The sequence below is a fragment of the Betta splendens genome, chromosome 3 (genome assembly GCF_900634795.4).
Source record: "Betta splendens chromosome 3, fBetSpl5.4, whole genome shotgun sequence".
Taxonomy (NCBI): domain Eukaryota; kingdom Metazoa; phylum Chordata; class Actinopteri; order Anabantiformes; family Osphronemidae; genus Betta; species Betta splendens.
In genome coordinates this window covers 9,405,646-9,433,410 of record NC_040883.2, presented here as the reverse complement: position 1 = coordinate 9,433,410, position 27,765 = coordinate 9,405,646, and the positions used below count along the sequence as shown (strand labels likewise).

At 39.5% G+C, this 27,765-nt stretch overlaps 1 protein-coding gene across 1 annotated transcript in view; it reads left to right on the top strand.

Moving 5' to 3' along the window:
- dok4 (docking protein 4) overlaps window positions 1–27,765 on the top strand; it is a 40,163-nt gene that overhangs the window by 1,606 nt on the left and 10,792 nt on the right. Inside the window, exon 2 of the mRNA XM_029144197.3 lies at window positions 17,787–18,194. Coding sequence (XP_029000030.1) covers window positions 18,129–18,194 — 66 coding nt within the window. The 5' untranslated portion in view covers window positions 17,787–18,128. The remainder of the gene's footprint in view (window positions 1–17,786; window positions 18,195–27,765) is intronic.

Here is a 27,765-nt window from a genome sequence, read left to right as displayed (position 1 = left end):
GCAAAGTAAGGAGGAGCAGAGGAGAATAAGAGAATGAGCAAAGGATGGAGGCAAGGCAGACCAGGCAGTGGGGGTGGGGCATCTTCTCTCTACTGTCTTTGCTTCTCTAAATTGCTTTGACAGCAGCTTCATTGGCTCAAGCTCTGAACACGGTATTCTAGCATACAGGACGACGAGAGATGCAAAGAATTCCCGCTGTCTTATATCATTTTTTAGGCGGTGAGACTTCAGACTTTTCCCGTCAGTTTCTTTTCTTGTCAGTACATTTTTTGTGTGGTTTTGTGGTTCATATAATCTTTGTTTTACTGTTAGAGTTTTTTTTTATCATTTAAAAATTAGAGCATTAATCAACTTACAAATTTGCACACATCAAATCTACTGTCTTTCCACTGTATTATCGTTAGTGGGAGATTCTTAATATTTAGAAGCAGTGGATGACTGAATCGGTTTGTGTATAGATTAAAGATATCATATTACTGTATGCAAAATCCATTTCATAGACATTTTGGTAAATTTCTTTGATTGTAGGGTGCATGTAGACACAGAGAGAGCATTAGTATTGCACTTTTTCACATTTTGCTAAGACGTACAATCTTTCCTCACTTTGTTGACATAATCCCAAGTCAGGTTCTGCCTAAACACCATCCAGGACAAACCTTTGCTGCTCACACACTTCTAAGAGTTTACCTGACTGCCACAGTTACCACAGCTATTTACATTGAAGACCCAAAACTAATACGCAATGTTTCACATTGAAAATTAAGCCTCCAAAGGCCTCCCTGTGTCTCTGTGGGTTTTCTGGCTTCCTTTAAAACCTAAAGACATGCAGTCTGGTAATTTGGTAATTGCTTGTCTTGTACAGTAGGTGTGGATGTGAAAGATTGCCTGTTTCTGTTTGTCTGCACCTCTAAAATTATATTTTTCCTAAAAAGATGACTGAGTGTTTACCTAATTTGAGACTAGAGTTTTAAAGAATGTACTCTCTCTCTGGTGATCCATTAAAGGTGTGTTTGTCTTCCAAACTATTATTTCTGCTTGTCACATATTTCTGCCTGTTTTTACATACAGAAAAAGTGTCCTCTCCACCAGTTTCTGTTTGGTCAATGATAACTTGTATGTGAGAAAACCTTACACTCCGCAAAGAGGCCTGGTCATGAACTTCATGTGCGACAGACTCCTAAAACTGTGTTTTCCACCAGGGGGCTGAAAATACACAGATGAGCAGAGGGGTTCAGATTGAGATGGGCAGTGTGGATGATCTACAGGGCTTTCTGGCATGACGCATAGACACCTCATTAAGACACCATGGTCTAATTCCTTAGCATTATTTAGCATGAAAAAGCATTAAGAGGAAACTTTAATTTTCCAATTACACGTTTCTCTCCTGTGCACGTAGCTGGATTAGGTGTCAATGTGTAGAACTCAAGGTTGGCATGTTGTGGTATTTTCGTATTACTAGAGTGATTACTATTACACAACACATCTGCTTGCTCAGTTGCATGAGGCTGTTTCGCTTGTTTTCATTTCAGTTCCTCATCAAGTAAATAAGCTCAGCAATGTAATTAAATAAATGTGTTGGTGGTTTGTATGAATGGATCATAATCAGTAGGCAGCGTCAAGTGCAACACCTGGAACACTGGCTGTTTGTGTGTGTGTGTGTGTGTGTGTGTGTGTGTGTGTGTGTGTGTGTGTGTGTGTGTGTGTGTGTGTGTGTGTGTGTGTGTGTGTGTGAGAGAGAGATATCCTGTACAGTATGTGCTGTCTGGTTTTGTATGTCTGGGGATTGGAGTTTGCAGCAAAGCTTTATGGGTGCAGTCACGTTCTGGTTGACTGGCCTTGACAGTGAACAAGAGAGCGAGAAAGAGATCTGACTTTTCACAAGGCTTGTCTTTTTTAACAAAACAGTCTTAAGCCACACACACACACACACACACACACACACACACACACACACACACACACACACACACACACACACACACACACACACACACACAACCAGACAGGCTGAGGTTGATTAACTTGGTTTAATTTAAACACCAGGCAATATACACATAGTGAACCAGGGGTGTCAAACTCAAACCAGTCCATTGCTGGTTTTCCAGCTCTCCCTTCCCCAGTGCCTGATGATCAATCAGCAGCTGGATGAGCCAACCGACACATCTGTTCTAGGTGATCAGCAGGGAGAGTTAGGGATAACTACTGTAACTTAAATAACTGAATAACAAAACACAGGAAAGCACAAACTGTGTGGAACTAACAGTGAACCATGAGGGAGGGAACCTTAAATAACACAGCACACAGATTGAGGTGATCATTAAATGATCAAAGACACAGACAGAGCACAGGCAGGGAACAATGAGACCAACAAAGAAAAAGGAGTGAGCACACAATCCAGAAAGAACAACAACAACAGCACCTCTAAAGGCTGGAGGGCTGGATTGTCACAATAGCTACAAGATACCACAAATAAAATAACTTCATACAAAAACAGTACAGAAGACAAACTTTTCTTCTATTACAGTGCAAATAACGTTATTATAACACCATTCATGAACAAAACCAATTAAATTGTCCATGGCCTTGCAGTGTTTTTGACACTACATATTAATAACAGGAGCCTTTCCTTCCCTTTCCTTTTTACAGGTCAAATAAAATACTGCAACCTCTAAAAACTAGATTAAAACCCAGTTCAGAAAAAAGGATGCCGTTCATCTGTGTTTTCCAAACCATTGTACTCTTCCTGTAGCATAGATGGCTCCTAATTAGCCAGCTTAATTGAGAACTTCTTTAGCTTTTTGAGCATAGAGCTCACAGCCTGTGTGTTTGTCAGATCAGGGCGAGCTACATCCACCAGGCCATTCACAGTGGTTACTTCTGAGGCTATTAGTGCGTGAGTCAGGCCTGGAGCCATCTTGAATGTCCAGTCTGGATCCATATATTAATGGTTCTGTCAGTAGCTAGTGCATAGACTGAAGGTTCTAGTCTGTGCCACTTAAATAACCTCCTGGATCTAAAAAACACTTTTATGAAACACAGGTAAAACTGGTTGGTGGAGATGCTCAGTCATCCAGGTGGAATAGTCTGAAGGTTGACTTGAGATTTTGGAACGGCAGAGGCCACAGGTCTCCAGACCACATCATGTGGTCCAGTCAAGAATCTTTGAACAAACTGTCATCTGAAGGCAGAGACTCTGCTGTGCAGCTGGTCTGCACCCTGGCATTCATGGTCTTTGCGTAAAAAGAAGACAGACTGAGGCACCCGGTGTAGCTGACCACAGAAGAGGTTTATCACTATGGTCAGCAGGGTTTTCATAGGGTTTATAGGGGCTGGTCACTGGCCACCAGTTTGTTAAAGGCATTAGTTACGAAGACATTTGTGATAGCAACCACCTCTACGCCTGTAGCCCCCCTCCATGTTTTCTACCACAACTTCCTAAGTTTATTTTAACATAACTCATCATTGCCCAGAAACAGACCCAGATGTTTTATATCCCCTTTCTTCTAAGTGAGACCCTTCGGGAGGCTGGGAAGACCACAATATCCTGAATTAAAGTAACATTGTCGGTGATTAACCTACCGGGATTTTATAGTCTGTACAAAGAAGTGAGACCGGACTCCATTTTTTGAAATCTTGCAGGTCCACCTTCTTTGGCAGCAGTGTGAGGACTGTTCTTCTGCATCTTCTTCTGCAAGTCCAAGCCTAGTTCTGTCCAACAAGCCTATAAGCCTACAAAAATTCACCTCAACCCTCTGTAGGACTGTGGACAGTTCCTGCAAGGGCTTCCTTTTCAGAGACCTGGGGAAGATCACAAAAATCCTAATAACATTGCTCATTCTCCAGTTACTAACAGCTGTACAGGTCCCTGTAGCAAGTCACAACTCTCAACTCTTTAACCTTTCTCCGTTGGAAGATCAAATTTTAAGTCTCTAGATCTTTGATAGATTTAGTAATCCTGTAGATTTAGTAAGCTTCCATTGTCCCTAGTGACAATGGAAGTGTCACTAGTAGACAAAACTGCACTGTTTAAACAGACTGTTTAATTTCCACCTTCCCTTTTCTGGAGTGTTTAAAACACACTTTTATGCAGAGTGAGGTTCAATGTGGTTACGATCCATTGTGTCATCTTCAGTGCAGTTAAAATCACTGCCTAAAAGTAGGAAATCTTCAGAATTAAAAAGGTTAAAAAAAACGTGTTAACTTGAGGAAATTCTCTCTGCCCCAGTGTTAGAAGCATACACATTAATTAAAATAAATGTACTATGTTCAAACACTGCCGTTCCCTGCCAGCAGCCTGTCTGAAATTACTTTAGACAGAGTGATGGAGGTTGCAAGACAAGATTTGGAGAATAGAATGCCCAACCCTCCACTGCCGCTGTTCATTGTCACTTGTCCATCCCATTCTCTGTGCCAGTCTACTTCATTACTGCTGTCACTGTGTGTTTCCTCTATAAACATTACATGAATGTAATTTAATTTCATGAGCTCATATACAACCATTCTTTTTGTAATATCTCTGGCCCCATATAGGTTTAACATGCAAGTTTTAAAAGTACTAATAAGGAAAGACACAAAAAACAAAAGCAATAAAACACATCAGCAGTATGGCAAAAACCACACCATAGAAGTCCACCATCATCATCATTTAGAAGTTTTTCACTTTGAGCACTAGTTATTTTAACCTATAAAATTCCAGGAGCTTCAAGTACTAAGACTTGCATAGACTTCCACTTGGAAGTGAACTGAGTATCAGACTCCTCCTGTGAGACGCCTCCATATAAATATGTTAATTCATTTAAATATGGTCTGTGTCTGTGCAGTTCACTGAGTGGGACCGTGTGCATGCAGCTGTCAATGCTGCAGGGTCCGCACAAAAAAATGGAGCATTGACACCGAAGACATGATGTTTCCTATATTTCAGAGGCCACAGGTTCTACGTACAACACAAATAACTATTAGGGCCCTTAAATAAGTTATTGACCACCCATCTGTACCAGCTTTAAGTTTTCAACTCTAGTGTAGTCAGCAGCTGTACAGTATGTGCACTGGCAGGGCTTATTGTTACTGTATGTCGCACTTGTTTTATGAAACAGTCTTTGTCTGAGAAATAATTTTCGATTTTCACACTCTTTATTTTTTGTTCCAGCAGAAACAGTTTAACTCTTTTAACACTATTGACCTTGGGCCTCTAAGACTGAAAACCACAGTCAGATATTTCAGTATCTGTCCATGAAGAGATCTCATCCTTTCTGATATCTGTCCTACAAACTTTAAACCTGTGGTTAGGACGGTGAAAAAGTGGAATCCAAAGTGGAGCTGTAGGGCTGTTTTGACTGTACTGTCTGTTTTTTTAGGCTCCAGTGAGAGACATTCATGAGTTCAATGACACTGTGATCTTTTATCAGCTTCAGTGAGGATATGTTCTTTCATACAAAAAATTTACGCACATTCAATGTTAACAAAACGTGGTTCACACTGGTCTTAAGGAGGCTGCAACAGACCAAGCAAGAGGCCTACAGAAGTGATGACCGGTCCCTGTACAGGCAGGCCGAAAGCAGGCTGACAAAGGAGATCCATGGTAACCCACGGACCTATCATTCAGGTTTCTAGGATCCACAATCTCACAGGACCTGAAGTGGTCCCCCTACATAGACACTGTCCGCAGTCCTAACAGGTTGTACTTCCTGAGACAGCTCAGGAAGCCAGGAGCCCATGTTCTATTCCACCATCATCCAGTCTGTCCACTGCACCTTCATCACTGTGTGCTTTGGTTCAGCCACCAAGAAGGGCGGGCACAGACTGCAGAGGATGGTCCGGTCAGCAGAGAAGATCATGGGGATTGAGCTTCTTCCATCGAACATCTGTAATGGTCCAGACTTAGAAAACGGGCCGTCAGCATCACTGCTGGCCCCGCACACCCTGCACACAAACCGTTTAAACCCCTCCCCTCTGGCAGGCGTCACAGAGCCACAGCCACCACATCCACTAGACACAGAGTCAGCTTCTTCCCCCCGGCTGTTTCTAAACTGAACTCCCCAATCACAGAATAACGAGTCAGTGCAATAACCATGACTGCAATAACTGTGACTGTGATACAGTGTAAATAATTCAAAATACATATGTTAATAATTCTTACTAGAGTACGAACAGACAGAGTAGGACTGAATCAAATTCCTTGCTTGTCCAAACTTGGCAATGAAGCTGATTCTGATCCTTATTGTGTAACTATCGGTTCTATATTTTTTGCCTTTTTGACAGCACCTACTGTAACTATTCTTGTGAGTTCAATCTCATTTTCATTCTGCTTTTCCACACTTGACATGTTAGCAGCTTCAGTTTTGTTTAACGCCTCCACTTCAGCCTGTTTAGACTGTTGGTTGTCTGCCTGAACCACAACTTCCTGTCCACTTACCACTCGTACCTATTCACCACTAGCCTCCTCCTTTCTGTCTGCACCTTCTTCATTCTCCTCCTGTCTGTCGGCACCCTCTCCACTCGTCTGTCTGTCTGTCTGTCTGTCTGTCTGTCTGTCTGTCTGTCTGTCTGTCTGTCTGTCTGTCTGTCTGTCTGTCTGTCTGTCTGTCTGTCTGTCTTCACCCTCTCTACTCTCGTCCTGTCTGTCAGCCTCTTTTCCATATTGATCCTCTCTGCTATTCTTGGCTGTACCGCCTCCTGCAGCAGAGTGAAAATTGCCATCAGCCCTGTCTGGACAGGCTCTGATGAGCTGTCCTTTTCCACAACCGAAGCATTTCATAGTCTCAAATGTGATAAACAGTATATACTGTCAATCAAAATCATCTACTTTGAGCCTGAAACCCAGATTTAACTCTTTCTCTTTGTTGTTGAGGACCATGTACTGCAGGGGTGTTCATTCCTGGTCCTTGAGAGCTACTGTCGTGCTGGTTTTCCAACTCTGCTTCAGCTAATACTGATTACCTACATCATGTGTGTTCAGTCAATGAGCACACCTGATCAAGGTAATCAGCAGGGAGAGTTGGAAAAGCAGCAGGACCAGGATTGGGCACCCCTTATGTACTGTATACCTGATGTTTGTGGAAGATCACATGACGTAGGTTGGGCTGTTTACAGCCTGATGGTAAGGTTTTTTTTTTTATGGGGAAAGATGATTTCACGTGTCTGTATAATTCTCATAATGTGTAAAAGGAGACACGAAAACAACTTTGCCGTTAATAACAATGGCCTATTTGAGGACTTTGTGAACCATATCAACGCTGTCAACGCTGATATTTACAGTACACACTTCACTAAAATACAAGTCAAACACCACCATGAAACTAGCAAAAAAAATAACTGAAAAATCTTCACAAATGGTTAACCACCCTGACAACACTCTCTCACACACCGCCTCACTCAGAGAGAAGGACCTTTGACCATTGACATCACTTTTTAATTATTCTTCACAGAAATATTTAGACTGTGAGTGAGAGAGAGGGCCTGTGTAAACGCATGCAGCATGTACTGCAGAATGGCCTCTCTTTCTCTGTGTCTGTGTGTTTGTTGATGTCTCCTGTTCCTGTTTAGTCAGAGAGGCTCTAGTTGTTCCCACATCATATCATCCCAAGGAAATGATCACAGTCCTCCTCCTCCTTCTATAACCGCGTCCCTTGATCTTGTTAAGACAATTACTTTAGTAGTCAGTACTCAAACTGGGTTTTTAAGCATTACACGAGTTGACAGTTCTGACAGCTTCTGCACTCAAGCAGAAAAAGTATCTTGCTTTAGTGTTTTTCTTGTGCTGTGTTAAGATATGCTTTTGTTTTGTGTGGAATTAGTATATTTCTCTAATACTACAAAAGATGTAACTCTTTATTAAAAAAAAACAAATTTATTTTCTTTATTGACTTTTTTAAAACTAGGAAACTCTACACTATTCTCTACACTATTTTCAGTGGCGGTATTTTGCTCTAATGACTATTTGTGTAGAATATAGCAAAACAAATCCAATTAAACTTCAGTGCTGTGACTTGATGAGCTTAATTAGGAAATACATTTTCAATAATATGGTACATTTGAATGTAATAATTACAGGTAGCAGGTAGCTACCTACATAGATAAACTCATCAGTGATCAACACAAGTGCCCAGGGTTATAGTAGGTGGAACAATACACTACTTCTGTTCAGGATGTGTGGTGAGTGACAGAGGGACAGAGAGCGTCCTGGTTGGTGAGAAAGATTGTTGGAGCAAAAGAGAAAAGAGACATTCATTTTTGAGCGGTTTTGGGTTTAGAGTTCCATCTTTAATACGGGGGTGATTAAGCAGATTACAATACCTTGAGTTTCAGGAGCTGAAACATATTTGACCAATTAACTGACAAGAAGTACTGTAAATCGGCCAGTTGTGCTTAATTCCTTCCTTACTTCAAGACAAATGAAACAGATAAAAGATCTGGCATTTTAATGAGATTTGGCATTTGGCAGCTGTTTGACTAGCAACCAATATAAAGGAGATATACTGTAAGTACAAATGAACAAGGCATCAAAAGGCTCTAATGAACTACTGTGGAAAAAAGGTATGAACAAGTTGATGAGAATGAACCAAGTACTAAATCATATTAAAGCTCTTGCTTAGATTCTGCTGAGTGTCATAAGGAAAAGACCAAAATGAATTATTAAAACCATTATTTATACCCAATAACTAAGGTGAGGTTAACAAATAAATATATACAAGTACTGACCATACACATCAGCAACTGGGTCTAAAGAAGAAAAGTATTAGTGAGCTTAACAACGAAAAGCCTCTAAAGTTCACAGTAACAGTAAGAGTGGATGGGCACAAAATCCTTTACTTGGTGAAGAAAACCCCCTTCACAGCATTAATAGAGGTCAAGAACACTCTGGAGAAGGCAGGCATCTCATTGTTTCAAGAACCCCCATTGATGAATGTAAACAGAGGGTTTACAAAAAGCTGTAAACCGCTGGTAACATTTAAGGACAGGAAGGATAAATTCTGAGGTGTATAGGTCTGTATTCTCTGCTCACATTACTCCCGGGACTGCGCCTCACAGTGTAGATTGATAATAACACAAAAAATAGGAAGGGAGGAAACACAATGTCCATAGGATCCAGTCTGCAGCCAGCCATTGACTGTAATGGATCCGAGTACTTCAAATTATGGGTCTATTTTTAATTATGAGACTTGAAAGACTGAGACTGAAAATTAAGTTATTCCTACTTTATCACATTCACTTTTCAGAATAAAGCAGAAAGTCTACACTTCAATAACATCCTGATGGTTGTACTTTATCAAAACTCAAGCCATTGTTCAAATACTTATGAACATACAGTAACATAGCACACTGTGCAAGATACGGCAAAATCAACAGTTTCCCCAGCATCTCTCCTGTTAAGATGTGCCCTCTGTGTTTATTTCTACTAGTGCGCATTACAGTAGATACCTGTGTGTACTTTACATAGTACGCAGTAGTATTTTTTCAGTTTGATCTTGCCTTTCTACATCCAAGTAAAATGTGATTACTGCCAGTCTCGTTGAGTCCTGGTCTGTCACACTGTGACAGTTAGGATGCTGTGTCTATGTCGTCGCTTACCTTTTACCTCCTGTGTGTCTGGAAAAACACTATATGGATTAATTATTTTCTGGGGAATCGCATTATCTCTGTGATCACATGCAGATAGTATAGCAAAGTCTGTTCTACTACTGCCTTACCACAATGTTGACAAGACATCAGTGATGGCTGCTGGATAAAGCAATTGCTGCCTGTGCGTCTGAGTTTCTGCTACAGCATGCCTGCTGATAAGGAATGGAATTTAAAGACATTTAGGAAATATGCTTGTTGGTGTCTTTAGTCCAGAGTCGGATAGGAAGATTAGCAACTGTTTAGTCTTTGCAGGAAGATATAGCTTGATGTGAGCATACAGAAAGAAAATCATACAGATATAAAGCAGGATGACAACATATGTGCCAACAGACTCTGCCAGCCTCTCTCTCTCTGTCACGTTCTCTCGCTCCACTGCCAAGCCACGCCCCTCTGGCCTGGACCGCGCCCATTTTCTCATTTCACCTCTGTTCCAATCACTGACATTGTTGTTTTTACAGTGCCACTAGGAGAACCACTTATTTCCTGCCATGCCATTCTCCGGAGAGACCCTTGAATCCTAACTCTGCCTCCCACACAACGTCTTATGATTGTGCTTTGCTTGCGTCCAGCAGTCCATTCTTGTGTGTGCATGATAGACGTGCATTGTGTAAAGCTAGAAACATGTTAGCTGTGCATCTTTCAAGCCATGTTAGTCCGTTTATTACATGTTAGTCATGCATTAAGTGAATTCTACATCATACCAGATGTCAATTGCAAGTTGTTAAGCGAAGTTCTGTATTTGTTATATCTGTGCCATAGCTCCTAGCTCCACTGCTCCCAGCTCCACGTCATAGCTCATACTGTGTCTTCACTGCTTCTAGCTCCAGGCTATAGCTCCTACTGTAGTTCCACTGCTTCTAGCTCCACGCCACAGCTTCTCCCACAACCCCTGGTTTGTTATTATCCAATTTAATTTTGAGTGAGAGTTTTGTCTTCCAGGTTTATTGTTTTCAACTATATTAGAAAGGAGTGTTTTGATTATTCAAATGCTTAGATTGGTTAATAAATGTATTTCATTAATTTATACATTTCCTGTACACATTATTAGGTAAATGTATATATTCTGTCATACATTTTGCTCTGAGAAAGTTATAATGTCTTATGATTATTAGCAAAAATGTGTTGGCCAAACCAAATACCTCCTAATGTTTAACTGTACTATCTATTGTGGCTTCAACTCATAATAAATAAATATCAATACATTTGATTACAATTTTGCAGTTGTATCCAGTAAAGTGGCCAGTAAGTGCACAGGTATGCATTTCTAAGACTAGAATCATAGGCGTAGATTGTAAACCAGGAAAGTTTTTTTCTTCATTTTAGTCACAAACCAGTCCATACAACTAACAAATGCTTTGTAGGAATCCATTGTGTACTCAATGTGGGTGCCTTATAGATGTAGTGATAGGAGGTAACATGACATCACAAGTAAGACATTGTCGACATTGTTCATCTACCTGTTCATCAGCATCAAACCATGGCCAGACTGAAGGTTTTTATTTTTAAATTCTTTGTGGAATCAGATTCAGTTTTATTCAAAGCAGAACCAGGCATCAAAACAAAAAAAAAATCAAGTTATGTTCTCTGACAGACAGAAAAAGCAACGTGGCCACAGATACTTTTTAATCCTAATTTATTGCTTCTTCTTTCACCACCAGTGATTTAAGATGACTCTAATAAAGAAGACTTCGTACCATTTGGTTTAATAGGATCAGTGTTGACATCATTAATTTTTAATATTCTTGTTTTAGATGACACTTGTGTAAAGTATGGAAACAAAGCCACACAAGCTATGCACGGGGGCAGGTTTGTACGTAATTACAACTGGTAACCAGAGCTGGAGCTGTGTGCTGCATTTGTGTGTGAGCCCCAGAGGGAGAGTGATGTAGATATGAAGCGACAGAGGAAGAGGCTCTGTCTATTTCTTTGATCTCTTCTAGACATCTTTTATCTCCAGCTTTACTCTAGTAGATGACGCAGATGTTCCACATGCGTGCGAGCGCACATGCACGCACGTTTGTATATACACACATTGCTTTTAGTGTGCAGCTGTTTATGTGTATGTGCTGGATTGCTATGGAAACATGGATTACTGCTTTCCAGTTTGTTCAAAATCTTCTGTTCACAAGCCCAATAAGAAATTACACACACATACAAAGACTGTAATTTCCCAAGGCATTTACAAAAAATTGTTTAAGGCCCTGACATAAAAACACCTCATCACATCAATCAAGATACCCTTTCTCTCCTTCTTCTCTTCCTTCCATCCTCCTTCTGTTCTCCTCCCCCTTTTTTTGTCCCTGTCTAGCCTTGAACTTTTAAAGCCCTCACCAGACGGTAGCAGTTGGCAAGGATTAACAGTAGCACTACCCACTGTTCCCGAGGATGTTTGCAGACATGAAATGGTCGGCCAATTTACCCTGAGGAAATTTGTCTGTGTCCACGTCTAGCTTTACAGTAAAAGGTTGAAAGAGAGAGGACTCACATTGCAGTAGTTGATGTGGAGTATTGTTATGATGCATTTAAATAGTTTTTCATTGCATTGAGTTAATTTTGCTATTTTTTCAAATATAACTCAAAGATATTTGCCTCGATCCTTTAATTCATTTCTTAGGATTGGAGCTATAGCAAAACACCACCTTGTGGTTTATTTTAAATGTACTGTGAGCACACCTGTATTAAGACTAGTCAGCCATGTGTGGCTCCCTTCTTACAGTAATAAAGATTGTTTTTGTAACAGTCAATTTTCAAAGTTCCTTGCAATAGACTCAAACGTCTGTCTTGTGTGGATACTGTAAGTCCTGCATGTTGATCCATCTATGCAACCCTAAATCAACCCCCAACTCCTTGACTTTTGGGCATATACTGTATAATAGGACCATAATGTGTCTGACAGTAGGAAGTGTAGGCCATTCATATTTTGAAATCACGTCACTATCCCAGAAAAAGAGAAATAGAGACCGAAGTCAGACTGACATGAATGTAGAAAATCACTTCAAATGTAGTAATTCCTCGAAGGGTCAAAATTTATAGTTTAGTTTATACTGTAATGGAATTATATTCCCATTTAGTTAATATTTAGTCTAAATTTAATACTTCTTAAATTTCCTCACTAGTAGTGGCAGATAAATCTATGGATTTAAGATCTATGTACAGTACCACCACATGAATAGGTTAGATTATTTTGCAGCAAAAAAGGTGGCATGTAACGGGCTTCGGGATATCCCTCATTTTTTGTTTGTGCCAACAGTGTAAACAGAACTAATGCAGGTCTAAAAAAAGATATCATATCTTGAAATATAGATATGTGGTATATAAAGTGAAATTACTCTAAATTAGAATATTAAATTATTGCAAGACCATATTAAGACCATATTAAATTAGGTTAGGAAGAGTACCCAGAAGCAGTGTTTACATGGATAATGTGAAAAAATGTCTGAATTGTAGCTGTGTTATGTACTTCCTCACTAATTATCATTTTGCAGTTCAAGTACTGTATACAAACTAGCCTAGAGGCCTTGCAATAACTAGCAATAACATGTACATGTGTGGTGACAGTTGCCCCAGTTTACAGATATTCTCAATGAATACTGACTGAAAGAGAGAGATATATTGGTTTAAAGAGCACCTATTGTGCTTTTTAAGGCTAAAGAATGTTGGACTATAGGGTTTCAGTAAGGTGCCTTCATTGGCCTGTGATTGAAGCCTTCTGACAGAACTTGTTTTTTTGTAATGTTTGTAGTCTTTTCTCTTCATCTCATTTGTAGATTGTTTTGCAAAATATCTGAACTAAACCACTAGCTGTATTTTTGAATCCACGATGACTGCAGGAATTGAATGACATTTTGAATTTTGGCAATATCCATGATCTTATTTTTCTTCTCTTAACTGTAAATGCAGACTTAATGTTTTCAGCTGCTTCAGAAATTAAGTGTTTCTTGATTAACCTATATTAAGGTGGTATAATGTGTAAGTGTAATTCTGTATGGATTCTTGAACTATGGCCACTGTTATTGTCAGGGCTGAGCAGGAACTGAACAGGGACAGAGAGATGAAGGTCCAAAATGCACAGCATGGGAAACAGAGCTTGAATAAAGACGGATTTTAATGGCGTCAGTTCCAAAAGACAGCAGGCAAAATCATGGTCAGGTGATGGTTATCTGCATGGGGGAATGGGCCAAAATACCAGCAACAGTGTGTGAAAACCTTGTGAACACTTACAGAAAATTATGACCTCTGTCATTTCCAACAATGGGTATATAACAAAGTATTGAGATATTGATTGATATTTAGAAACTGCGGCTACTGTTGGAGGTGTAGCGAGTCAATTACAGACTGTTGGACTGTTGTGCATAGAGTAGAGAGTAAAATTATTGGCCATTCTTCTTTGCCAAAAAGCTCGAATACTTATGGAAATATTTTTTAAATATTAAATATTATAATTGCTCTTAACTGCCCATAACAGTTTCTTAAAAATGTTGTTTTAATAGTTGCTGGATTGAGCAAAATTGCTTTCTGTAGCTGTAGATATCTGTAGATCGAATAGAATAGAATAGAATAGAATAGAATAGAATAGAATAGAATAGAATAGAATAGAATAGAATAGAATAGAATAGCTTTATTGTCACACATGCATATACAATTTGTTCTGTAGACCTCCACAGCATGACAGATTGACAGTAACAGACATAGATGACAGTATATAGAAAACCTTTATTGGTTATTATCACTTACAATGTAACAACGAAATTGGTCTTCTGCATTTAACCCATCCCCTGGCTATGGAGCTAGTCCAAAGTGTCCTAGTCAAGGACACACTTGGGGACCCTCCGCTCCCCAAACCAATGCTCTACTACCATGGGAAATCTGGGTTTGGCATTGATTGTTCAAGCGGCAGCCTGATGGGAAGAGTTCAAAGAGTTTGTGTACTGGGTAAAAGGAATCCAGAATGATGTGTACAGATGGTGGAGAGTAGGGAAGATTGAGCTGATGATTTTCTCTGCACTCTTGACTATCCTCTGCAAATGTCTGAGGTTTGATTTTGTAGCAAAGCAGCAAAACAGTTATAGTCGTGCAGAGGACAGACTCAGTGACTGCAAAGTAGAACTGGATAAGCAGTTCCTTTGGCAGGTTGAACTTTCTTAACTGGGGCAGGAATTACATTATTTGTTCGGCCTTGTTAATAATGAAGTCTATGTGGGACTCCCCCTTTAGGTTGTGTGAGATGGTGTAGCCCAGGAACCTGAATGACTCCACTGCTGCCACCGTGCTTTTCATTATGGTGAATGCGGGGTTTCTCCAGAAGTCAACAGTCATCTCCACTATTTTGAGTGTGTTTAGCTTGAGATTGCTATACCTGCACCAGGCAGCCAGTTCTTTAACCTCCCGTCTGTACACAGTCTCATCACTGTCCTGGATAAGGCCGATGAGAGTGGTGTCATCTGCGAACATGAGAAGTTTGACAGAGGAGTCTATTGAGATACAGTTGTTGGTGTCTGTGAAGCCACAGAATCGGCAATTTGGAACAACTTAAAACTTACCTAGAAGCTGAAGAAGTATGGTTAAGTCCCTGCAGCCCTGGCCAGCACTTAGCTGCCACAACCCAACCATAATGAACACCACAGATTATCAGAAAGTCCTTTCACATTTAAAGGACCAACACACCTATGAGAAACTGAAGAGAGACCCCAGCAGCTACAAGAAAAATATCAAAATTCTTGGTCACCATCCTGGCACCTTTGGTGGGACACACAGACCATCATATTCGAAACTCTGAGGACTTTGCAACCATAGTCAGGGGGGCTGTGACTTTTCCATCAAGTTGCAGTGTGTACTCTCACTTTCCTCAAAGTCATAAGAAATTATCTGTTGGGGACAAAGGCTATAAACCTTTTTCTGCAATACATCTACTTCCTGTTCTTGTAGACGAACAACTGTTGGATTTTGGATAGTACTATTTATACTGTCACTGTGTGTGTGTCAGAAGCCCAGAAGTGTATATGAAGCTTTTTTAAGGACAGTGCATAAACATAATGTTTTCGACCAACATTATGCTGCAACAACCAATTTGTATTGACTTTCCTTTTCTTGTCGACTGTCTGTGTCTGAGCGAGCACTAACATGAAAAGCTGTGAAATGAACAAAATTGGCACCTCACTGTCACAGTCACTGTATATGCACCTATGTAAATATAAGCTTTCCCACCCCAAACAAGAATGTTACCTATTTTGTACACTGTCACTTTTATGAATTTACTGTAATAAATGTACACATAAATGCCCATTGAGATGATTTGCTGTGCAAATCCAAGCTTTCTTGGGTGATGTGAAAAAGCATGTCTAGCAATTCAAATGCCTCTTGTAGGATAATCACAAGAGGTTATGGCTGTGTGTAGTGTGCAGAATGTTTGTACTGTATGCATAACATGATCTGATATGGGGTCAGAGATGGGCTGTCTTGTCTGTGGCACAGCTGTCTGGGGACATGTTGTGTGGGAGTGCAATTTTGTCTGTCCCACTGTTATCTGTGACAGATAGTTATATGCAGACAGACTGACGCTTTCCCAAGTTTTAGCCTTGGGGTGGCGTTGGGAGTGGAGGTGCATGTATGAGTGTGTAAGAGGAGGGGATGGCTATCAGAAATTGTCTGACAAATTAGCTTAGCAACAGTCGGGTTGAGAGGGGGCGGAGCCAGCCTGCTGGAGCGTTGTTTTCCTTGCATACCCGTACAGCGCTAATATTCAATGGCTGGAGGCAGGGTCGCGCACAGACATTTTTAAGTGCAGTGGCCCAAAACAAAAAAGGGCAGTTACACAATATCCAAATAAAAGACAAAAGTCTTTTCTGTAAAAATCACAAAAACATTATTATAAATTATGTTGACTAATTTTCTCACATTTAACTAAATGAGACAAAGTCTAAATGAAAGTGTCAAACACGGAAAACCGTAAAGGCATATCTGGTCGAGGTCAGGACTTTGTGCAGCCAAATCAAGTTCATCCACATCACACTTTGTCATCCATGTCTTTATGGACCTTGCTTTTTGCACTGGTCCAATGGAATTGTCCAAAATGTCATGGAAACCCATTCCATGAAGCTCTCTGTGCACTGTTCAAATCTGAAGGCCACATAAAGTTTGGAGGTCTGTAGCGATTGACTCGGCAAGAAGGTTGGCGACCTATTCGCACTATGTGCCTCAGCTTCTACTGACCCCTCTCCGTCACTTTACTGTATGTAGCCCTCCGACTTCATGGCTGAGTTTCTGTAGTTCCCAAGCGCTTCCATGTTCTTTTTCATTCTATTCTTACAATATAGCTGACAGTTGGCTATGGAATATTTATTTATTTCTTTTACAAATGTTACAGTCTGCATGCCTAGGTGATGGGTTTTATACACCTATGGCCGTGGAAGTGATTGGAACACTTGATTTTAATTTTGATTGTTTCTTTGTTTTTTTCAATTTTTTGGATGTGTGAGCGAATACTTTTGGCAATATAATGTATATTTCCTTCCACCTTTGTTCCTCAATGACAAAGAAAGAGCAGAGCATATCACAGGCTTTTACGCTTCCAAGCAAGGTGCTAAATTATTAATGGCAGACTTGCTAATGTCCACAAATGATTCTGGTAATGACTTATTCATGGGGTATTTTTTGAATAGCACACCGTGCACAAAGTGCATTTCTGAACCTAATATTTAGCCACTTAGCTAAAACAAACTTACCGTAATTATAAGCCTGCCTTGCCAGCAGTGTGTTTGTGTGCAATAAGTACACATGCCTGTGCATGTATTAATGATTCCTTGTTAAAGTTTAATGTCTTTGTTCCACTGTTGTCAGTGAGATTTACCACTGAGCCCTGTGGGAATTGTCTGCCCGCTGCTTCTCGCCTGATGGCAAAACACATCCTCCTTTACACACACACACACACACACACACACACACACACACACACACACACACACACACACACACACACACACACACACACACACACACTCATTCATTGACACAAACTAAATATAACCACAAATTACCCTAAATAACAGTGGGCCGGCAGCATGTCTGGCTAATTTCCATGTATGACATTGTTGTGTTTCTGGTTCTTATAAATGTATTTATAAGTGTGTTCATTTGTCTTTTCTCTTTTTGTGTCTGTCTCTTCTTTCTAGAAATGCAACCTGTCTGATGATGAATGAATTAATAAATGGTAGACAGAGGAGCAAAAAACACGAGACAACCAACAAATTCCGAAAAGAAGAACAAAAGAAAACAATGAGTAGAAGGAAGGAGGATGCTGTCAGGAGGTCTGCAAAAGAGAGATAGGAAACAAGAGATATATAAAGAACATCACACAAAGTCCTGAAACAAAAAAAAAATCGAAAGTGAAAGAAACGGCAAAGACACTGGAATCATTGGAAAGGTGGGAAGGTAAAAACTGAATAGTAGAGGAAGGAAAGAAATAGCTGAATGGTTTCCATAGTGACGGCAAGCAGGTTACCTCCTCTCCGAAGATGGCCTCCAACTTCAACGACATTGTCAAGCAGGGCTACGTACGCATGCGAAGCCGCAAGCTGGGGGTAAGTGTCTCTATGAATGTTTGCACCAGGCCGGGGGCCTCATGTACAACGATTTGCATAGATTTCCTAATACACTTGGTGTGAATTCAAATCCAGAAAACTGCGAAAGTAGAAAAAACATTCTAAATGTATCAACCTCTGCTAAGCACAGATCTACGCATGTTCCCTTTGTTGTACATCACAATCAACGTAGGAGTGAACGCAGATGATTGAGCAGCAGACTTCTCACTTGACACACCTCCATGTAAATGTGTTAATTCATGTAAATATGGCCTGTGTCTGCGAAGTAAACTGAGTGGGAACATCTGTGTGGAGCCGTGAATGCTGCGGGGTCCGCACAGTCTGGGGAAAGTCCGCCTCCAAAGTGTCACTAAAACGGGTTGTGTTCAGCAACTAATAGGAAGTCTCAAAACCACCGACTAGTGTTGACACTGAGGACAGGATGTAATTTGGGGCGCACAGGTTCTTTGTGCTACAGGAATTAATATTAGGGCTACTAAATTATTTACTGACCAAGAAGCCACCGAGCTGATACCAGCTTCAGCTCTGTTCCCAACCATCCCTTGCTACAATGTTGATTAGCTGCATCTGCACGTCCCATTGTTTGTATATTGGTGGAATAAAAATGTTTTCTGTTGACATGTGTCACTTCATCCCGTGACGGTGCTTTTATAGTGATGTGTGTCTAGTAGATGGCTACAACTGCATTAGGTAAACTCTCACTGCATATTGCACTTTAATATAGGCCTGATCGGCCGTTGTATTTGAACATGCCCCCTGTTTCCTAGTTTCACCTCTTAGTGTTGCCAACGGACCAATAGCTGTAGAAAAGTACTTACGCGCGTAAACTTGTTCATTGTTGATATTGGAGTTAATATTATTTGTTTAATAAAGCGAACACCATTTATTTGGTCAATGTCTGTGATTATTTGTATATAGATTTGCAGCACTGGTAATTTGAGTCAGATATGGTACAGAGTTTACTCTTCGATTTATAATTTATAATGTAAATACAATTGCATAACCCCAACATTAGACAGATAAGATTATTATTGTGTGTCAGGTTTTTTGGGTTTTTCTTGGTTTCCAAACTGCTTAAACTTTAAAACTGTTTGTGCTAGTCATACATACTGTAATGTACAGTAATCTGTAATGAGCTGGATTTTTTATGATTTACTATTATCTAACATTGCTCTTTGCAGTTTAATTGCTGATTAATATTTAATGCATAAATTAGGCTTATTTGTATTAGGGGTTCCACTAAGTAAGTATAATAATAATTACAATTAAGATGATATTATTGGTTTTAAAACTAAGGCAGATTACTGTGGAGATTTATGTTAGAAACACATTTGTGTTTGTGTTTTTTTTAGTGACTTTCTGGCATTTCAGATTGTGTTACTCTATGAAGTCAAGATGTATTTTGTCTGACCTTTTCCTAAATAGACTGAATCTCTCAACTATGTACATATTAATCATGGCTGATTCAATGCAACTGCAAGTGAGCTCATGACTCATTTTCAGATGGATTTCAACTTTGCATGACTCACTTTATGAAAATGAACACAAATCAATTAGAGTCATGCTCTGTTCACCAGCTCTTTAAATAATGCTTTCCTATCACTGCTCACACAGCTAAATGAATGACACTGTTTAGCTTTCTGAAGGGGCTGATAAGAGATGCATTTTCACACCAGCCCATCCTCACTTCTTTAAAGGCCTGTTTGAGGGTTAAGATGTGATTTTAGGGCTATGGTTAGAATTAAGTTTTTGTTGGAATCAGAGCAAAGGTTAGACGTCTGCCTTTAGCTGTGATGGTCAGGGTTAGGGTAAGGGGCTGGGGAAGGCATTATGTCAATGGAGGTCCTCACTGTAAGTACAAGGATCTGTGTGTGTGTAGGTTTTCCTTGTTGTGTAATAGTCTTAGGTTGCATCAAATGTAAACCTGCTTATTGCAACATCTTTAAGTCCTGTTTCATTGTCAGGAACCTTCAGTGCTGAGGTAAAACAGCAAAAGTTTGTTCCCAGCATTTATTTGAGGCGATACTGTACCGTACCTGTTTGTATTGCTGCAAGCCTCACTACTGTACCTTTGAAGTTGTGTAGTCTGGCTTCTTATTTGGCCAGTACATAGCAGCTGCTTGTCTCTTGCAATGATTCTTCTCTGTCCTATCCTCCATCAAGCCATTGCCAAGCAGCTTGTTCTTTTGTTCGTCTTTCATATTATTTGTAATATGCAGATTTATATGAAAATAATTTCACATATAGCCTAATTTTGTTTATAATAGCGTTGGTGCTGAATGTGGTCTGTTACAGTGCAGCTTTTATATTGCAAGGCCTCTCCTTTTGGAATCTTCCTGTTTTGTTTTGAACAATAAATGCTCTACATTTTCTTTTTATGTCTTATTTTCCTATTTTCTCATGCAACTCCTGTCATTTAATTGCTCTGTGTCTTGTCTTACTCCCTCTACGGTCCTCTGCCCTAAGCACTGTTTCTTCCCATCTCTTTCTTTTCTGCCTCATTATCTGTCTCTGTCCATTGCACTCTTTCTGTGTCATCTATCTTGCTCCCATGTGGTCCTTTTCATTTGCTCTTTTAATCCATTTCTCCCTGTGCCAGTTTTGTCCGCCCATTTGTAAAGAAAACCTTGTGAAGCTGATAAAGTGTAACAGCCATGGAAGTCCTCACAGGAGATTTTAAGATAAGAGATTTTTTAAATGAAAAATATCATTTTTATTGAATATATTATCATTATCATATTATTATTATTATTATTATTATTATTATTATTATTATTATTATTATTATTATTATTATTATTATTATTATTATTATTATTATTATTATTATATACCATCTTGATTAACAAAGAAATGCAAATAGAACGCTATCTGAGTTAGACTCTTTAGGGTAGTCAGAACACAGCTGAGGTCCTTCTTAAGGCTGGGTAAAAAGACCAAACCCATGCTTAATTTATTTCACGGGGGGCAAAGGAAAAATTGCATACTGACTGAACTTACCATATGTACACTTACTCTACAGTATGAAACAAATTGTGAGGAGAGACAATATCGATACCTAATGTCTGATTTTTTTATTCTGTGATGTTGCATCGCTATTGACAAGATTAATATTAATCTTTTCCCAACCTACTTAAACATCTTACTAATAATGAATCACAAAGGTATTACAGGCTTAGATGGTTAATGGGCCTCATCTACCAGTACCATAAGTAATAAGCCTAAAACACATTGGAGGAAGTTGCACCGTCTGTATCTGAAGTGTGGAGTGATTTGTGCCACATTCTGTAAGCAGCAGAAGATGAACACAATTAACATCATTTGAACGCATTCACACACTCAGTTGTCGGACAAAATCCAAACTCTGAGATTAGTAGGCTAATGACTTTTTAGACAAAGCAAGTGTGCATTTAAATAGGAAGAGAGAGCTGAACTTGAACTTGTACTTGAATGATTAAATATTTCATGGAGACTACTTCTAGATGTGCCATAGTTTGGAGAGACTGGGTGTCCTAATTCATGAAGGCATTAACTCAGAAACCAAAAGCTGTCAAGTCTATTTTATATTTTAAATGTATATCTTATCTTATCTTTAAAACTCTTTTATGTCTTAGATGATTTAAACAGATATCTTCTGCATTCAAATATTGTTAGAAGGCAAAACTTCCTGCTTCAGCGCCCTGAAGTCATACACTTTAAATAAATGAGATATTGCCTGAGGCCTGAGTAAACTTAGAGCAACGCATGCATAAGTGAGATCTTAGGGAGCTAAGCTTACATGGGGAATATAGTATCTCTTCTACGACCTCCTCTGGTCCCTGTTTGTGCAGCTCAGATATCTGTGAGGCACTGAGATGAGTTTCACAGTATCACCGAACAACAATACTGGAAAGAATCAGAATGACTCCATGCTGCAACAGCTGATGTTGATTCACCTTCAGACATCATGCCGTATAATGCTGACTGATGGCAGTCTGAATAACAATAGGCCTATTGCCTATCTATACTATAAATCATTATCACTGTTGGGAGCAGCATAGAGGAGCTATTTAATGATTTTACTGGTTTACAAACATCTGCTCACGAGAAGTGGACTACATAATAATCAGATATTTTTTTCTGTAAAGGGGGTAACATGGTTCTGAACATCAGTTCAGTTAAAGTGACTGCCCAAACTTCCTTTAGAGGATTTAATTTCAAAGTTTTTTATGGCCAGAACATGATTAAACATCAATCCAGCCCAAATTAACAGCTTTTTGCATTTTTTACAAAGTTTAGTACTGATAAGCTGTTAACATCATTTAACATAGATGGAAGCAAATGTAAATGTACACATTCAGTGTGTTTGCCATGTTAAATATTATATATATTTTATATATTTTTAAGCCATAAAAAATAAAATCATGGAAATGTTTTAAAAAGTAAAGAACCTTCAGTAAATTCAATTGAGAATTTAGAAACACAAAATCTCTGCAAATGTAGGAACTAAAAATCGCCCCAAAGAAAACACAAACAAACTGGACTGGCTTGAAAACCAAAATAACTGCTCTTGCAGGACTTAATAATCAATAGAAGAACTCTACTAACTTTGAACTTTGATCAAACTAATCCAACAAAGCATACAAACCATGCTAGGGTCAGGAAACAAAGTGTACAAGCACCAGTTGACAGACTAGTAAACTAAAAGGCAAAACATAATCACATTATATACAGGAACAACAACCGGAGATGAATCACACCTGGAACTAACAAAGAAACAATTAAACAATTGATGACTCAACCCTGGGACTACTGTACCACAGAGGTGGGACTAACAAGAAAAACTGTTAAAAACAGACAAATATGTAATGGAAACACAAACATATAAGTTAGACAAACAACCAGTGATGAATCACATATGAAGATAACTAAAATCTAGCCGACACTTGCACAAACCTAAATAACAAGTTCACTCCTAAAAATGTCTACAACCTACCAGGTGTACCTAACTAACTGGCGACCCCTGGTGGGGCAAAGCAGTCACTGCATTCTGCTGGATGGAACATCTACTGATTTACAGTAGACCAGTACAAAAATATATACAATATCACTGTTTACGCATAATCATGAAATAAATCATAATTTGTACAGTTTGTCAACAGAAAACAATTAATGTGCAATTAAACTACACAATAATCTCTTACATTTAAGTCATTTTGCCACATCCACCTTTCACTATTCTTTTTGAAAAACCTGTGAATGCTTTCAGATGCCTCATAGGCATAATTTGTTCATCTGAGACTGAGCCTGAGCTGCCTGATCTGGCTTTCAGCTACTGTACAGCTCTCCTCCCAGTGCGGCTCTAGCCACAGGCGCTGTGACCTCCCTGCTCCTTCACATACAATATCCTCTGCCACCGCTGTCAGACACAGCTGCTGCGTCTCCTCATCTGCTGCACCTTTTCTCTACTTTTAGAAACTGTGCCATAGTTATTAGAAGACAAATTCAGGTCACTTGGTCTTAATAGTACATTTATAGTACATGCCTACTTCAGTGTTTGTTTATTCCTGTAAATTTTTGTAAAGATATAATATATATAATATTAGGTCCCTCTATTTTATAAATCCGTACTTGCTGTTGTGTGAAGTAATTTCCCCACTGTGGGACTAGTAAAGGTTTTTCTTATCCTATCTCTTATATTTATCTGGATAATACTTACTATCCTGTTTTCAAACCTAATATTTTATGTTGTTTAATGCAGTGTTGCTTTAGTTTTAACTCAAGTGTCACCAAATTCAGGCAAAAGGTGTGTTCCTTATTCTGGGCTAATGTAGAAACATGTCTGCATAATGTCGCAGCCTTCATAAGAAAAGACCAGCTCCCCCTAACAGATGAAAACTATTTTATGTTCATTGTATACCCATCCATTAATATCATATATTCTCCTGCACATATCTATATCCTGCACTTGACTGCACTTGCAGTCTGGTTTAGGCACTTCTGGGTTTTATTGTTTACGCTAAGTTCTTGTCTGCCATGTTTAGCTTTACTTCCGGCCACGAGTTGCGACAGCTGTTTCCGATTGGCAGTCAGGACCTGTCTTTGCTGCTGTCGTTCACACTGTCTAGTTGCCAGATTGTTTGCATTCGTTATCCCTATCAGTCAGCATTCCAGCGTTCAGTTGGTGAACTATTTTAGTGTTTTTGACCTTGCTCTGATGTTTTTCCTGCCTCCTGCCGGTCGGTATCTTTACTTGATTATTGGACATCATGTATTTCGCCTGCCTGACCATTTCTACTGCTGTCGTTCTGGAACTACTGAGACTAAAGCTCCACTTGACTCTGACCAGCTTGTGTGCTGTGCATTTGGGTCCAGCTCTTAGCAAAGCCAATCAGTGGATAATGTAATGTAATGGAAAAAATGTTTTTGTCTTTCTTGTGGTTATGATATAGTTTATGCCTTGTTATGCTCATCTTACATGTTCCTTACTGTATGTATCCAATTAATCTCATTTTTTGTCATACATCAGTTTTATATATCTGACAAGTTGCTTAGACTGAGTATAGTTTGTGGTTGTCTCTGACTGCATCTTCTCTTGACTCCTTCCCACCAATCCATTCTTGGGACCGCACATCGCGGGCGCAGCATCTGTCGTCATTCTGATTTCATTTACTTTATACATTTGGATACCTCTTCAAAGATATCTCTTCCTGTGGTTGTGCCATGCATTGATTGTAAACCTAAAAGTTCTTCTGTAACACAGGCTCGAGTCTACTCGACAAATGAAGATTGACAGCTTGGTGGTAAAAAGGTGTTACCTTTTTTATCAGTTGTTCGTGATTGGTGGCACGCTCACATACACACTCAGCCTCGGTGTTTCAGCTCAGGCTCACATTTAAAAATCCTTGCCTTTTATCTGGGCACATGATGTGGCAAACTCTGACCATGCACTTTTTGACTCTCCCTTATTAAGGGCCAAGCAGATTTAACAATTTCTGCTGACAAAATAAAGCCAGCCTTTACAGCAGCTTCGCATTTTTTCTGCTTGACGTCCAGGTCCTTGTAATTCTCATGTTTCATTTCATAATGTCTTCTCATGTTATGTTTTTTATTACAGCCACATTGGGTCCGCACACAAGACACACAGGTCTATCCTTAATATTCATGAACAGATAATCTGCCTCCCCCCTGTCTTGAAAGCTCCTGTGTTCCATCTTTCATTTGGCCATTTTTGTGAAGGGGAGTAATTAATTTGCCCGAGGTGACTAGTAGCTTAGTTGCTAATGAGTGTTTACAAAAAAGGTGATCTTTTCTCCTGGTCTTGACTATGCACCAGCACACTGTCAAAGCATTCTGGGATTTGTAGTATCAATGGTGCATGCGCTGTATACCATGCCATGCATGTGTCAAAAGTCTGAACCTGGAAAAAAAGATCTGCACCTGAAAGAAAAGATCTAAACCTTAAAAAGTTTTAAAATTGAAAAAAAAAAGATTTGAAAGGACTTGAAAAGATCATACAAATCATTTTATTTTGCTTTCAAAACGAATGGCCAGATTTAGCTCCATGTGGAAGTGTAATGGAAAACATTGAACTGATTCTGAATGTGTTTTACACCTTGAAACCAGTGACCAGATTACTCACACAAAATCAATGACTTTACAGTATCTCTTATGAGACCAGCAAGCCCAAAGTCACTACTAAAATAGCAGCCAGGCTATTACAGCTGAAATAAATCATAGTGTATGTTGTCATTGGCTCTGGAATGGCTGATCGATCCACCCAGCTCAGGGATGACTGTCCTGTACAAGTATTTACCGATTTCCAATGAGGGCAGTACCTGAAAAGGTTAAATAAATGAAGTCTTGTGTTAATTTTCTAGGTGTTAAATGCTGCCACAACTGAGTTTTTACTGGAGTCTACTAACATCCATGTGCTCATAACAACAATCACACCTATATACTTTTGACATTGGACTTAGGCCAACCTATTATTTTTTTTTTTTTAATTCAGTTGCACTTTCATAATAAACAGAAAATGAGTCCAGAGTAGTGACAATAATAAATTAAAGCATTCGATGGGGGTTGAACAAAAACATGTTGATTACTATTTAATAGTACCGCCCCAGCAGTGGTCCAGAGCCAGCCTGTTGGAAGCAACTTGCACTGCTACACAAAAAAATAATAAAATGTATTTCAAACCTCTGGGAATGGACAATTTATTGAGGATTACTTTTGATCTTATCAGGGTGAACTGTAGTAAATTTAGTGAATGTTATAACTGTTCCATCATTTTTTGCTGACATCAGGTGTGATGAAACCAAATTCTTATAGGCCTAAGCTATACTTTGTATTTAGTGTGATTAATTTAATTAATCTGGTTAAATGTCAACGGACAAGATTATTTTAAAAGGTTGACATACAGCACTGAGCTTTTGCTTAGTAGCCACCTGCTCTGAAACGTGCGGTGTGCTGCACCATATGTAGCACACAGCAGGCACTAGAAACGTGTGGTCGAGCATATTTCGCAGGCTTGCTCTAATGGATGCATCTATCTAGAATCTATCCATCCATCTATCCACAACCCTGTCAGCTATAGAACAGTCTGCTTCTCACGTTCAGCCCCCTGGTATAGTTTTGAACTGTGCAAGATGAGGACAGCTCACCCACTCTTCTTAAACAGGCGTACGGAGAAGGCAGATGCAAGATCACTGGGAACTGATCAAATTAGAGATTAATATCTCTGGAAATTCCGAGCAACTTTTCTCTTCCATTAATCACCTCTTGAAACCAAAATTTACATCTCACCTGGAAGCTACAGAGAAGAAATGCAATAAAATCATTTCTTGCTTTATTCCTTACTTCCCTATCCAGCTTCTCTGCACTGCCTGTCCTGATGGATGACACATGCCTGGGGATTTGCAAATTCTTAGCTGTTTCTCCGACCATATGCAGCAATGGCACCCCCAGATACAGACAATACCTATTTGGGACACGCATGCTCGGCCACAGCTTCTGCGTGAAACCGTCGGTCTACGGTTGAACGCAGCGTCCGTGTCAGTCTTTTGTCTGCAAGGCTGGCTTTGCAGACAAAAGACTTCAAAATTGTTGGTGGCCTGGTGACCGGTTCTGCACCAGGCGTAGTCAGCACCTTGGATAGACCACTGACAATGGTCAACGTGGCAGGCACCAAGAGACTTCTTTAGGCAATCTTTGTCTTCCTACTGTAGGTGATTCAGCTTCAGTGGCCATTAATGAGCTTGCCATAATGAATAATCTTGGGTAGACGATGATTGTCTAGTCTGAAGATATGTCCTGCCCAGCGTAGCTGTATCTTTAATAACATAACTTAAATGCGGGTAGGTTCTGCCAGCTCCAAATTATTATCGATCTTTGCATCTGATGTAATGGTGCACTCTAGGTAAGTGAGCTGTTGCACTGCTTTGGTGTTCAGATTCACCAGTGTTAATGTGTGGGGGGTGGTATTCCACTTGTGTTACAGGCTGGTAGAAAACTTCTGTCTTCTTCAGAATAACTACAAGTCCAAAGAGCTGAGCGGCATCTGCAACATAGG